The 15770-nt window shown below is 38.8% G+C and overlaps 1 protein-coding gene across 18 annotated transcripts in view; it reads right to left on the bottom strand.

Annotated features, from left to right (window-relative positions):
* EIF4G3 (eukaryotic translation initiation factor 4 gamma 3) overlaps window positions 1-15770 on the bottom strand; it is a 316517-nt gene that overhangs the window by 5844 nt on the left and 294903 nt on the right. For all 18 annotated transcript variants that reach the window (XM_049617900.1, XM_049617884.1, XM_049617888.1 and 15 more), the window contains 3 exons: window positions 15502-15583; window positions 13157-13255; window positions 4162-4308 (listed from right to left, as the gene is read on the bottom strand). In XM_049617900.1, coding sequence (XP_049473857.1) covers window positions 4162-4308; window positions 13157-13255; window positions 15502-15583 — 328 coding nt within the window. The remainder of the gene's footprint in view (window positions 1-4161; window positions 4309-13156; window positions 13256-15501; window positions 15584-15770) is intronic.

Genomic DNA, 15770 nt, shown 5'->3' with positions numbered 1-15770 from the left:
GGAGACATTTTCTAGGCAGGTATTTCATACATTTTCCAGAGTTTATGTTCCTTATGCCTGTGAAGAATTAATGCTTGTGTCAGCTTCTTTTAATAGCACAGCATACTATTTTCCACTGGAAGGGTCAGCCTTAAAATGACTGGCCAGGAAAAAAAATTAGGGTGTCATTATAAACCTCTGTGTCATAAAGCGAAGAATTTCAAAGATATTGGGAGATCAGTTAAATGTTTGTGAATTGTAAAACTGACACAGATTAACGAGCAGGTCTCTCTTTGTCGAATGCCTAACTTTGAATATCACTTGGTGAGAGCAGAGAGGGGTTAACGAGTCCGATGGCCAGCTCTGCAGGACACCAGCCGCTCTCTGCATGTGGAGGGCTGTGTTACAGGAAGAGGTTTCATTACCAATCTTTTCCAAGAGAACAGAAACATGTGGTGCCACTGCTAACAGCTGAGGATAGGGACAGGATGGGGCAAATGCCACATATAAAAGATTTGATGATTTATGTGTTATATAGTGGGTTACTGGTTTAGACCTCTTAAAAAAAACCAACAACTTTATTCAGACTGAAGCCAGACTGGTCTAGGCCCTGACATTACTTTTGCAAAGTCTGAACAATCATTTTTGAAGAACAAGTGAGAGAATAAAAACACACCATTACTTGTTGGCTCAACAGTACTTTATAAACAGGCTGACAGAGCTATTTCAAGTACTGAGTATCATTTGAAATTCCCAAATACTCAGATTTCAAGTAGAGTCTGAAAAAAATTAACAAATTAGCTAAATATAATTAGATAATAAATACGACTTCCAAACCATTTGCCTTTCTTTTGTTATAAAGAAACAAACTGCGGGGCACCTGGGTGGCTCAGTCAGTTAAGCATCTGACTTCAGCTCAAGTCATGATCTCACGGTTTGTGAGTTCGAGCCCCATGATGGGCTCTGTGCTGACAGCCCGGAGCCTGGAGCCTGCTTCGGATTCTGTGTCTCCTCCTCTCTCTGTCCCTCCCCCACTTGTGCTCTGTCTCTCTCTCTCTCTCTCTCTCTCTCAAAAATAAATAAATGTAAAAAAAATTAAAAAAAAAAAAAGAAACAAATTGCATATGTCTTCCACCATATAAAGCTAAATATTGTAATTCTAATATTCAAGAATAGAATAGACCTGAAGAATAATGTCAGAAACACTTCAGATTAAGCAAAGATGTTAACGAAAATGGGCAAGAACAAGAAGAAAGATGGGTTTGCTAACCAGGTTAGATTAAGGAAAATCAGATTTACATAATACTGGTACCAAATACAGAGTGACAAATCTTTTCATGTATTGTGAGCTCAGCTACTATTGCATTTTTGTTTGCTCCCTCCTTTTTGAAAGTCTTTATTAGTATAATTTACATTCAGTGAAATTTACCCTTTGTCTTCTCTTTAAGGAGAATACTTGTTGGTCTAGAATAGGCAGAATAATGATATAAAAAAGTGAAGCCCAACATAAATGAAGAGGTGGAAATAGTATCATTTTGCAATACATGAAAACATAAAAGACCAAATGGCTGAAGTGAGGGTGATCTATGAAAAATCATGGCGAGAGAGAATAATGTTAAATATGTAAACACTAACTTGATTTCTAAAATTGAAAATAAGGCATGTCAATAACATACCAGAAAGCCAGATGCCGATTCTATGCTAACTTCTGCAACAATGGGTTAAAAGTCTTAGAGAGGAAAGAGATGGTTACACCAAGAGGAATAAATAAGTAAGTACATGAAAAACAAGAGATGCTAAACCAACCTGCAATCCTTTTCTGATTTGGTTAGTATATGGTAGCTCAGAAAGATATAAGCATACATTCTCTGGACTTCAGCAAGGTATTTGACAAATTATTTAATGATAACTGTCTCCTCATGGGCATGGTGAAAAGGTGAAATAGACAGCAGAATGATGTGAAATAATAAACAGGTTAACGACACCCATGGGATTGGGGGTGGGATCTTGTCCCCAAAAGGATGCTACTTTGTCCCCGGCCCTACCCCATTCACACATTTTGCCCCTAACTTGGATGAGGATAAAGTTGGCATACTAATGAATGCATGGGGGATACAAAGTGAAAAAGATGGCAAGGAAATTTTATGAACAAGTCAGAATCTAAAATGTCCTGACAGACAAAAACTTGTATCTAATTTAAGAAGATGAACATAAGCAGCAATAAATTTTAAAAGCTCCATTCTGGTTCAAAAACCAATGCGGTAAGCTCCAGATGGGAGAGATGACTCAACTGTTAGAATATAAAAGAATGGGTACTATATGACTGAAAGAGCAATCTGCGTTCAGTGTGGTGAGCCTGCCAAAAGCAAAGAGTCCAAAACAAAAAAGGCAACAGCACTGCCTAACTCCGAATGTTGGATCACATCTGGCAATCGTGCTCAATTTGCACATGTCACTTGTGAGAGGGATATTGAAAATCCAGGCTATGTTTGGATAAGGGTAACCAGATGAAGGGGTGGATATTAAGATTTCAAGAAAGGATGAAAGAACCTAGAGAGAGAGACAGGGATATAAGAATAAACTATTACAATTAATTAAAAGATTCCCAGCTGGGTGACAGAATAGATTTATCTTATAAGGACATGGAGGAAAACTGACTAAAAAAACCCGTTAAACTAGGGGTGCCTGGTTGGCTCAGTTGGAAGAACATGTGACTCTTGATCTCAGAGCCATTAATTTGAGCCCCATGTTGGGAGTAGAGATTACTTAAAAAAATAATTTAGGGGCGCCTGGGTTGCTCAGTTGCTTAAGTGTCCAACTTTGGCTCAGGTGACGATCTCGCAGTTCGTGTCTGAGCCCTGAGTTGGGCTCTGTGCTAACAGCTCAGAGCCTGGAACCTGCTTTGGATTCTGTCTCCCTCTTTCTCTCTGTCCCTCCCCCACTCATGTTCTTTCTCTCTCTCAAAAAGAAACATTAAAAATTTTTAAAAAAATCTAAAAATAGTAAGAAGAAATCTATAAACACAAACAAAACCCCCAAATTATCAGAAACTTCATTTTTTACTCAATGTCTGAGAGAGGATAAAGAAACAACCCATTTACAAGGACTACAAAAGAGGTTTTATACAAGAGGGAGGGGACATTAGCCCTCCATGGCTTTCTTTCAACTTGGATTATTTTATGATCCCATGGAAAATGTGTACAAATAAAATATACTTATATAAACAAGAATTACTAAAGGAATGCAGTACCAGATTTAAAAAGAGACATGATCAATAGATTCCACAAAGTAAGGTTCAAAATTTTCAGAAGGAAGCATTAATATGAAGATGAAAGCCAACACAATTCATAATAATTACATATTGTTTACTGATTTTATCCAAAATATTATTTAAAATGCAAGCACATTTAGAAAAAAAATTTATATTTTGAATAGTAAAATGTAGGGTATATCCTGAACTAATGAGATCCAGAAAAATGGCTTCTGTTTTGAATAGTTTTACTTGCCTTCCTAAAGGCTGTAAATCTTGTTAAGAATAAAAAAAGTCTTATAGTTTCAAATACACATAGATGAAAACATAAAACCGAACTCCATTAAAGTTAAATACTCCTATGAAGTGAAAGAGAAGGTATAGGCATACTTGGTTTATTGCGCTTCGCTTTACTGTACTTCAGTGATACTGTACTTTTTATAAAGTGAAGGTTGAAGGTTCTTGATGTATCAAGAAATTCTAAGGGTGCCATCCATTTTTCCAACAGTAGTCGCTCACTTCGGGTCTCTGTGTCACATTTTGGTAACTCTCACAGTATTTCAAACATTTTTATTATTATTGTATTTGTTACAATGACCTGTCATCACTGATTATGACTCACTGAAAGCTCAGATGATGGTTAGCATTTGTATAGCAATAAAGTACTTTTTAAGGTATTATATACATTTTTAAAAGATATAATGTTATTGCACACTTAGCAGACTACAGTATTGTGTGAACATCACTTTTACATGCACTGGGAAAACAAAACATTCATTTGACTCGCTTTATTGCACTATTCGTTTAATTGTGTTCAGTCTGGAACGGAAGGAACCCTCACTATCTGTGAGATAAGCCTGTATGTGAATTAAAGGGATCCCACAAAAATCTTTCTTGCAGAGATATCAGGGAAGATGACATAATCTCTATACCTCTACCCAGTCAAAGATCTGTTCATCATTTGCTTTGTCTTCAATAATGAGTTTCTCGAGTCGCTTATATAGCTCTTCAGCAGAGAGTTCTTTTTTTGAAAGTGCTTCAGAGGAACAGGAACTGTCAGACTCTATAAAGTCCAACTTCTGAAACATAAAATGTTATATGTATTAATATAAGTCAGTATTAGTAACACCCTGAGAGGAAAACAAAGTCATGGGCTATATCTTCTATTTTACACGGGATCGAAATGATCAGTAGAAGCCAATTTTTATTTATAGTTCTGAAAGATTATTACTCCACTATCTTTCTTGAATATTTCTCCAACTTTTTATACTGTCTATCTCAGATTCTCTTTAAAAACAACAAATCAACAAAACCCCGAGAATTATCTCTGTGGCTACGACCACCTCCAAATCATTCTGAGCTTCAGTCTTGCTCTCAGCAGTGATATAGCTCTAAGGCAGGGCAGGATTACTAGTTAAATTACAACTTAATTCCTTCTGTAGCCTATGGTTTAGTATCAGCACTGCCACAGAACCACTGTCAAAAATCTAATTTTGGGGGCGCCTGGGTGGCTCAGTCGGTTGAGCGCCGACTTCGGCTCAGGTCACGATCTCGCGGTCCGTGAGTTCGAGCCCCGCATCGGGCCCCTGTGCTGACAGCTCAGAGCCCGGAGCCTGTTTCAAATTCTGTGTCTCCCTCTCTCTGACCCTCCCCCATTCATGCTCTGTCTCTCTCTGTCTCAAAAATAAATAAACGTTAAAAAAAATTAAAAAAAAAAATGTTTAAAAAAAAATCTAATTTTGGTTATGTCCTTCAAACACCATTGTGATCCAAGTAAGAGAAATGAGACCACATTGTAAAATTCCTGAACACAGTGTATTGTAGGGAGGACAATAAAAATGAAGGGTTTGGGGTGCCTGGGTGGCTCAGTTGGTTAAGCGTCCGACTTCGGCTCAGGTCATGATCTCGCAGCCTGTGAGTTCGAGCCCCGCATCGGGCTCTGTGCTGACAGCTCGGGGCCTGGAACCTGCTTCAGATTCTGTGTCTCCCTCTCTCTCTGGCCCTTCCCCTCTCAAGCTCTGTCTCTTTCTCTCTCTCTCTCAAAAATAAATAAACATTAAAAAAAAAAAAAGATAAAAAATAAAAGGGTTTTATCAGTATTGCATGAAAGATCGTTTTCCCACACAAATCATTCAATTTCAAAGGACTGAATATTCTGGAAGGGAGAATGACTGTAAATATGTAGTTACTTCAATGAACCACATCATCATGGCCTGTGTGAGTCTAACCCAGTGCAGAAATGCCTTCGCCTCAGCCTTCAGAGGACCATCCACACACCGTTAACAGCATGCGGCGGGCAGGCATTGGGGCCCCTGGAAGCACCCTACACACATGCAGAGAGCTCTTCAGCCCTGTGAGGAGCACTGGCTTCACTGTTCCCATCCTCAGATCCTGGTAGCCCAAGGCTACTCTCATTTTGTTCTTAAATACCTGAGAAGAGTTATTTGACTATTGTCTCACATCCATGACAATGGCCCTGAAAAGCATAAACACAAGTGTACATGCTTTCAAATTCTCCCAGAACACTGGCTCACTCTACCACGTCTGTAAGTCTTAGGCCCCACAAGAAGCAGCTTGATGGAGCACAGATATGTGGACTCTAGAGTCAGAGATGGGGGTGAGGTTGGGGGTGAGGGATGGAGGTACAATTCCAACTCAGCCACTTCTACCAGGAGAACCTATCCTGAGGTGGGAAGACTACCACCAACCTCAGTCAATTCCAAGGGCTCAATGACTAAACATGTGCACTGCACTGGGCACCAACAGGGCTCCAGGAACATACGTCTGGTAGGTAGTGGTAGGTCACCCACTAACCTGAAAGGAAAAGCCCCTTCCCAGCAGGGACCACTCACTGTTTCCACTGCAAAACACAGTGCTGCTCACACACCAATCTCAGCTTCTTTTATGATCCTGATGCCAGTGGTACAAAGTATAAGCATCTCAGTTGCTCCCATTGTACTTACACATGGGCAAAAAAAATTCACAGACATGACATACCAAATTTTCCAGGAGGTAATTTAATCCTGAATTGAAAACCATCTGACCACAGGACACATCTAAAGAAAGACAACTCAAAGGGTTATGGGAAGAGCTATCTCTTCATTTAATAGAAAAAAAAAAAAAGAAGAATAAAAAAAGATCTCTAATTGGGGCACCTTGGTGGATCAGTCGGTTAAACGTCCGACTTTGGCTCAGGTCATGATCTCGCAGTCAGTGAGTTCCAGCCTCGCACTGAGCTGAGAGCTCAGAGCCCAGAGCCTGCTTTGGATTCTGTCCTTCTGTCTGTCTGTCTCTGTCTCTGTATCTCCCCCACCTGCATGCACACTCTCTCTCTCTCTCTCTCTCTAAAATAAACATTAAAAAAAAAAACACATAGAAAAACTCCAATTATGTAACTGCTATTATACAAAAAATCTTCTCAGGGTGCCTGGGTGGCTCGGTTGGTTAAAAGTCCGACTCTTGATTTCGGCTCAGGTCATGATCTCACAGTTGGTGAGATCGAGCCCGGCACGGGGCTCTGCGCAGAGCCTGATTGGGATTCTCAACCTTCAGATGACTAAATTTTTGACAGTTCTTCTGCAGTAAGAATATTTTAGGTGGTGGTCACACAACATTGTGAATACAGTAAATGCCACTGAATTATACAATTTAAAATGGTTAATTGGAAAAAAAAATAAAATGGCTAACTGGATGTTATAGGAATTTCACCTCAATTTTTAAAAAGTAATGTTTTATGGGGCGCCTGGGTGGCTCAGTCAGTTAAACATCATCCATCCGACTCTTGATTTCGTCTCAGGTCATGATCTCAGGGTTTGTGAGTTTGAGCCCTGCATCGGGTTCCACACTGACAGCACAGAGCTTACTTGGGACTCACTCTCTCCCTATGTCCCTCACACCCTGCTCATGCTCTCTCTCAAAATAAAGAAATAAAACTTAAAATAATTATAATACTTCACTTGAAAATTTGATGATTTTTTATGCCATTCTGATACATGTACATAAAATTATGATTGTACATATATACTATATATCGAAAAAGAATATGTCAAAATTGTTCAATTTTTAGATGGGTAGTTAAAAAAATAATCAAAATTATTGGTAATTCTCAAGGGTATAAGGCAATGTGATATGTAACTATGCTTTACTTTATGAAGCTTCACTATGCAGAAGCCACAGATTAAAATATTAAAGATTATTAGCACAAGCTTTTCTCTAATACCTTTGAACACTTTGATATATTCCTCCTATACCTTCCCCAGATACACAAAGAAAAAACTACCTTGAATTGTTAAAAAAATTTTTCATCCTATTATGTCTTTACCATTTATTAGCATTTTATTTTCTAAAGTATTTTATTTTTAAATGTTTATTTATTTTTTAAATATTTATTTATTTATTTTTGATAGACAGAGAAAGCATGAGTGGGAGAGGGGCAGAGAGGGAGACACAGAATCCCAAGCACAGAGCCCCACACAGGGCTTGAACTCACATACCATGAGAACATGACCTGAGCCGAAAACAAGAGTTAGACCTTAACCAACTGAGCCACCCAGGTGCTCCTTGACTTCCATGGTTTCTGATGACAAACTGGCTGTTGGCTCTTACTGAGGATTCTTTGTACATGACAAGTCACTTCTTTCTCGTTGCTGTAAAGATTTTTTTTTTTTTTGTCTTTGTCTTTCAAAAGTTTTACTGTAAAATATCTCGGAGTAAATCTCATTTGGAGATTTGAGATTATCTTGTTTGGAGTTCACTGAAATTCCTGGATATGTAACTTCCGATCTTTGATCAAATTCGTGAAGTTTTTGGCTATTATATCTTCAAGTATTTTTTCTGCCCCTTCCTCTCTCTTCTCCCTTCTGAGACTCTCTAATGCTCATGTTGTTATGTTTGATGCTGTCCCATAGGTCCCCAGGTGCTGTTCATTATTCTTGATTCCCTTTTCTTTCTGCTCCTCAGACTGAGCAATTTCTTCTTTAAAAGTCTCCTTTATGTGTTTAATGAATTAATTTTCCACTATGTATTATTATAAAGTTTATTTAAGAAAATAAACTATGGGGATTTTATTTTAAAAATTTGGTGATACTCATAATTTCATATAACCATGCTAAAAATTTCATTTCAAAAATTAAAGATGGATTTCCATGGCAGCAACTTAGTGACAAGTCAGTGACTTCTGACCGACTGAGCAATTTCAACTGCTCTATATTCAGGTTTGCTGATTCTTTCTTCTGCCCCATCAAATCTATTGTTGGACCCCTCTAGTGAATTTTTCTTTTCATTTTAGCCACTACAAATTTTTAGTTACAGAATTTCTATTTGGTTCATTTTTATAATTTCTACCTCCTTCTTGAAAGTCCCCATTTGACCATACATCATTCTCCTGATTTCCTTTAGTTCTTTGTCCATGGATTCCATCAGCAATTTGAGCATATAGAAAGCAGTTAATTTAAATTCCTCATCTGGGATGTCCAACGTTTGGGCTTCCTCAGGAATACTTTTTTCTGTCAGTTCTTTTTTCTTGTGAATGAGTCACATTTTCCTGTTTCTTTATATGCTTTCTAATTGTTTTTGTTGACAACTAAACATCTGGAATACTGTAATGTGTAACTCTGGATATCAGATTCTCTCCCTTTGTGAGGGATTGTCAGTGTTGCAGTCATCTGTTTGTTTAGTGAATTTTAGACAAAGACTGCATTCCTTCTTGTGTGTGGTCATTACAGTCTCTCTGATCTGTTATCTCCTCAGACAGCCAGTGACCTGGTAGAAATTTCAGTGAAAGTCTGGATCCAAAGAGAAAAGAGAGGGGTGGGATGGGTGGGACTGCATGCGTGCGTGCGTCTACACACACACACACACACACACACACACACAACACACACACACGCACGCGAACACATTCCATTTCTCTGAATTCCTTGACAGACACCATTCAGGAAACCACTTTGGCCTGAGTAGTTAAAACAATGGGCAGGCCCTGCACTAAACCTTCAGTAAATTGCCAAGCAGATTAAAAGGCACAGCACTGGGGCACCTGGGTGGCTCAGTCGGTTGGATGTCCGACTTTGGCTCAGGTCATGATCTCACCACCCGTGAGTTTTGAGCCCTGCGTCGGGCTCTCTGCTGACAGCTCAGAGCCCGGAGCCTGCTTCAGATTCTATGTCTCCTTCTCTCTCTGCCCCTCGCCCCACTCGCACTCTATCTCTCTTTCTCAAAAATAAAAGAAAGACATAAAAAAAAAAAATTGTTTTTTTTAAAGGCATGGCACCAATCTTTTGAGGATAAGGTCTTGTTTTCTCAACCTGGCACCAGAAAGGGAGTGCCACCATCTCCCCTGCCACAGGTCTAGGTGCTAATAGCTTCTATGCAAAATACCCAAGTTACTGAAATTTGCAAGATCCTTTTTCTTTTTTTTTTTTTTTTTTAATTTATTTTTTTGGGGACAGAGAGAGACAGAGCATGAACGGGGGAGGGGCAGAGAGAGAGGGAGACACAGAATCGGAAACAGGCTCCAGGCTCCGAGCCATCAGCCCAGAGCCCGACGCGGGGCTCGAACTCACGGACCGCGAGATCGTGACCTGGCCGAAGTCGGACGCTCAACCGACTGCGCCACCCAGGCGCCCCTGCAAGATCCTTTTTCATCAAGCATTCCTCTAGTGTTGGTACTGCACAGTTGACTCAACTCCACAATTCCAAAATAGCTGATTCTAACACATCTTGCCAGCTCAATGGTTGTTTCGGTGGAGGGAGGAATTCTGGAGCTGCTTATTTCTTCATCCTCTGTACATCCATACGCTGACTTATGAATCTTACATTATATTCCTGTGATAACTGCTACTTGGTTGTGATTAATCTTTTAATATAGTGTTGGATTTAATGTGTGAAAATTTTGTTGAAAAACTTTTCTTTGCATTTATTAGGAATAATTGGCCTATTATAGTTTTTTTTCTTGAAATGTCTTTGGTTTTGCTATTAGAGTAACGCTGGCCTCATAGGCCATGAATTGGCAAGTAATCTCTCCTCTTCAGTTTTCTGGAAGAATTCTTTGCAGAACTGGTATTATTTCTTCTTTAGATGTTTGGTAGAATTCAATAGTAAAAACATCAGGGCCTGGAGTTTTCTTTGTGGCAATGTTTTTAACTACTTCAGTGTATCAGATACTCAAGGTTATTCTCAAGTCAGCTCTAGTGATTTGTACCTCCCAAGAAGTTTGTTCATTTCAATTAAGTTGACGTACTTATTGGCATAAAAATTATTCGTAAATCCCTCGTATCCATTATTATGTTTAGAAACATTACAACATCACCTCTCTCATTCTACTGGTAACTGATGTCTTCTTTTTAAATTTTGTTTTCACTGATTAGTCTGGCTAGAGATTTCACAATTTTCTTTTCTCGGAGGACCAGCTTTAGAATTCACTCACTGTTCTCTATTGTTTTTTTGTTTCACTGATTTCTACTCTGATCTTTATTACCTCCTTTTTCTATTTCTTTTCAGTTTCATTTACTCTTCCTTTTTTTAATTTCGTAAGGTCAAAAATGAGATCACTGACCTATGACCTTGTTTCTTTTCTAAATTCAGGTGTCCAGTGCTAACAGTTTCATTCCAAGTATTGCTTTTGTGGTATCCCACAAATACTGATATGTTGTGTTTTTCCATTATCAATGAGTCAAATATTTCTTACTGCCTTTTATGATTTCTTTGCGGAGTCATGAGTTATTCAGAAATGTGTTGTTAAGTCTTTAAATATGTGTTGCCCTCATTCTCATTTTTTATCAATTTATTTATCTCTTTTTTGAGTGAAAGTGAGCATGTGTGAGTTGGGGGAGAAGAGAGGAAGGAGGAAGAGAGAGAGAATCTCAAGCAGGCTCCGTCCTCACTACAGAGCCTGACACAGGGCTTGATCTCACAACTGTGAGATCGTGACCTGAGCCAAAATCAAATTGGATACTTAACTGACTGAGCCACCCAGGTGCCACTGTTGCCATCATTCTTAAATGTTAGTTTCACTGGAAAGACTATTCTAAATAAACTGATATTCTCTCAACATTTTGCGATTACTCCACCATTTCGGGCTTTCACTGTTGCTACTGCAAATTCTACTGTTTCTCTATAGGTGACGTACTTCTTTCTAGCTACTTTAAAATCTTTCCTATGTTTTTGATGTTATGCAGTTTCACTGAAACGTAATCACCCTCTGTGGTAGACATGTGCTTTCTGTATACATTCATCTGTTTTATCAGTTCGGAAAAAGTCTCAGCCACAATCTCTTCAAATATTGCCTCTTCTCCATTCCCTCTGTTTTTCCTTCTGGGATTCCAATTAGACATGTTAGACCTTTTCATTTTATCCTTTAAATCTCACAGTATCTCTTAGAAATCTACCTTAGTTTCTTTTCTTCTTCTTTCCAAATTTTCTCAGTCATTTTGACTAGTGTTTGGTTGCTTGCACATTTTTGTGAATTCCTCTTTTTTATACAGTGTTATGTTATATTCTGATTAAGAATTCCATTATTTCATGTCTTTGGGGTCCAAACCTACCATTTCTTGTCTATTACTCTCATTCATGGTTACTTGTTTCGTCACAGACTAAAATGAACTCTTAAGTGTTAACTATATATTTAGATAATGTTAATTAGTAGAAAATGAAGAGACCTAAGTTGAGCATGTTTTCTCCAAAAAGCATTTTTGTTTGCTTCTTTTGGGAGCCAGGGTAATACTGAACTAGGACCATTTCAACCTCTTCCAACATCTCTGGTAGCATTTACAATGGCATTGAAACAAACAAGCCCCTCATGTATGCTTAGTGATAAGAGTTCAGGTTTCATCTATGGCTTTTCTCCTCACTTACTCATTTTTTTCCTTAGAAAATGCCTTCACTTTCTATCAGCTCAGCAATGCAAGATAACTTATGTTTTATCTAGGCTCTTATCTTTTGGCAGAAGCACTCCCCAGTGTATCTGGACGATAACCAAAAGGAAGCTAATGTCCATATTAACTTAACACAGTGTGTCTTTACCCAGCTCAATATACTAATTTTCAGATTGTGATTTTTTTTTTTTAAATTTTTTTTAACCTTTATTTATGTTTGAGACAGAGGGAGACAGAGCATGAATGGGGGAGGGTCAGAGACAGGGAGACACAGAATCTGAAACAGGCTCCAGGCTCTGAGCTGTCAGCACAGAGCCCGACGCGGGGCTCGAACTCACGGACTGCGAGATCACGACCTGAGCCGAAGTTGGACGCCTAACCGACTGAGCCACCCAGGCGCCCCAGATTGTGATCATTTTGAGAGAGTTGTTTCCTTTCTTGGTCACTCTTCCTTGTCTAGTATTTTTATGGCTGCCTCTTTCTGATGCTCCACAATTCCTTATTTAGAACTACATTATATTGACCACGGGCCTTTTGCCTTGTTGTGGATTTCTGGATCCAGTTACCAAGTGGACAGCCTAGCTACGGTTTTGGCTGCAAGAGTATCGTTTGTCTATCCGTGGAGTTCCCACCTGGCTTCATGAAGTATGTCTGTTCTCCAATTTTCTACCTTGTAAGGGGCATTCTAGTCCCCATTTCCTCACCGAAATAACTTCTAGGTGTCTCTAGTGGCATTTAGACCCAGAGCTCAGAAGACTTGCAGCTTTAGCCCTATTACCCCCGCTTTATTTGTCAATTTCATTTTTTGGTTCATGGAGATATGCAGCTTGTTTTCTCTGTGTGTGGCTAAGTCCTTTAAATTTTATTTTTTTATCTATTATCTAATGAGTGAATAGTTGAGTGGCCCTAAAGCATGGACTTAAAATGACATCTTGACCATAATTCCTATTTTGGTCTAATTTTAATAACTGGACTACTAATGAAATTACCTTCATTTTTTCTATGAACCAGACCAACTACTATTAAACAGAAAGGCATAAGCCTTGTTCTTACTTACCTGCTCCAAGAGAAAATTATGTACATCTTCCCCTTCTGGTAAAAAGTCCTTCCAGGTGAGGTCAGCCTCCCTCCATAAGGCTCCCACTTTCTTATGGCTCTAAAACAGAGATAAGTCCAGTCCATTTACTTTTATATAAAGATAGGATGATGATGAAGAGGAAGAAGAGAGGAGGAGGAGGAGGAGGACAGGCATGGGGAGGGGGCGGGGGCGGATTAGGAGAAAAGGCTTGCTTGAAGTCAAGAGTATAGAAATATAAAGACTGAAAAATCAAAACTTTTCCCTTGTTGATATAAAGTTAGTTTCTCAGGACTCCTGGCTCTCACACCAAGATGTCTGAATGTATGTAGTAAATGTAACGGTGAATGGCTGAAGCATAGCTGTTTAAGGTTCAATAATTAATTTTGTCAGATGACTAATCTAGGAAATTGCAAGCTCAGTTTGGGATTTATGAATATAATCACCTAAAACAAGTCCAATTCACAGAGTTTATAAATTCAACAGCGTCTCTTTTCCTAGTGGTATACATATGTATCCACTATTAAAGTCATACATCAAGCCTCACTGGAATCCCTCTTCGCAACAGATCAGGATCACGCTGCCTAACCGGAGAATGAATAAAGAGGTTGCTGCTCCTGAACCAGGAATGAGAAGTATTTCAAGGGCAAGAAGAACAACATTGAGCCCAAGAAACAACAGAGGAGAGCTCTTGTTGGCTGGAAGACTGATGAGAAGGTACAAGTCCACTCCCTGAACAAAGTCACAGTGATGCAGGGAACTCTCAGCCTTCGAGGCCGTGGCTATCAGCTATGAATCATATTACTAATTATTTCATAGAGTAACTTGCCCAAGGCATAGCTGATAACTTGGCAGAGTCAGGATTTAAACTCAGGCTCTCTCATTTCAGAGTTTATGCTCCATGAGAATTTGGTTAGGAAAAGTGAGAATTTGCTTTTTCTGTTTCTACAGATAAAAGTTAGTAAGAATTTAGGTTTTTAATAAGGACTAATGTGAAGTAGATTAGGAAAGGAGGAAGGAATTTTGGATGTACGAATTAGGATTCAATAAAAACTTTAGTAATAACAAGTAATCAACTAGAACTAGAGACCAGGCTACTTAGTAACTACAAATAACTATTACACAGATGAAATACAAAGGGTCTTCTGTACATTCAAGAGACTTTCTATACTAATGCCTATAAAACAATGAAATCTATCATCCCCAATACCTTTGGCTATGGTTTGAATCAGTCAAAAATCACTCCAAAATTTTCATGTATGAGTTCTGTTTTGATGTTATCACTGTAGGTGTTGTTAACACCACTTTCCCAAACCTCTTAGACCTCTAATACGGCATCAATACACTCTTTTGAAACTTCTGGTTTAGACTTGTCTTCCTTTCTAGTGTATACATTTTTTGAAGGCTTAGTTGTCTTTGTACACTGAGATGCTGGCATAGAGTTTTACAGAGAATTGTACAGTATTTATTAAACTAAAATAAGTTTAACTTTAAGACAGCAGTTCACAATCCTATAGAATCTTTTTAAAAATTAATTTATTTTGAGAAAGAGAGAGAGACAGAGTGAGCGCACACACGCACATGTGAGGGGCAGAGAGGGAGGGAGAAAGAGAATCCCAAGTAGGCTCTGTGCAGCCAGTGCAGAGCCTGACGTGGGGCTCGATCTCACAAAGCATTAGATCATGACCCAAGCCAAAATCAAGAGTTGCCCAACCTAACTGAGCCACTGAGGGAAACCACCCCCCACCCTTTTTTAAAAAGTAGGTTCCATGCCCAGTGTGGAGCCCAATGCAGAGCTTGAACTCATGACCCTGAGATCAAGACCTGAGCTGAGATCAGAGTTGGACGCTTAACAGACTAAGCCATCTAGGCACCCCTGTATAACATTTTTAACACCTATTACTAATCAGATAACCTAGCTTGAGATCCAAAATTAATAAAATTAATCATTTTAGGAATCTTACCTTTCTTTGAAAGCAAGGCGTTTTCACTGAAATGTATTCAAGAGTATAAATAATGCAGGCATTTTGTTTCAAGAGAAGATTAAATTACTAGCCACAAATATAACATATCTTGAGATTATTTAGAATTATCCCAAATCCAGTTGAGATTAGATAATTCTTTCCCAAGTTACTAGTAAACAGAAGGAGAAATACACCTCTGTAAGAAACTAGGTTGAAACAGAGGCCTCGCTCTTCTTTTCAAAAAGGAAAAGGAAAACAGAAATACCTGCATAGCGGTACCTAAGCTATTCACAGATAACTCAAGATTACAATCATTGCCTTGCCTAAGACGCTGTTGAGTCTAACACTCAGTTTAATACTCACCATTTGTTTGCATAGAAGGTGCAATATTTCAGAAAGTAAGACCCCAGCTCTTCCAACAGGAAGTAAAGGTTTGCTAAATTCTCTGTAAAAGACAGGAGTAGTGATTAAGTACCTCTGAACCAAACTTCCAGTTCTAAAACACTAGGTGAACAATGTGTGCTGAACCTAAATCATATTGGGCAAGAGAAAGCTTCAGGACATGCTCTAAGTAATGTTCAGCAGAAGTAGTTCAGACTTCAAGTTCACTCTATGCTTCATGGAGAAGCCGG

This window comes from Panthera uncia, assembly GCF_023721935.1.
Source record: "Panthera uncia isolate 11264 chromosome C1 unlocalized genomic scaffold, Puncia_PCG_1.0 HiC_scaffold_4, whole genome shotgun sequence".
In the NCBI taxonomy this organism is placed as follows: domain Eukaryota; kingdom Metazoa; phylum Chordata; class Mammalia; order Carnivora; family Felidae; genus Panthera; species Panthera uncia.
Note: the sequence above shows the minus strand (reverse complement) of the source record. Positions and strands in the feature narration are given on the sequence as shown.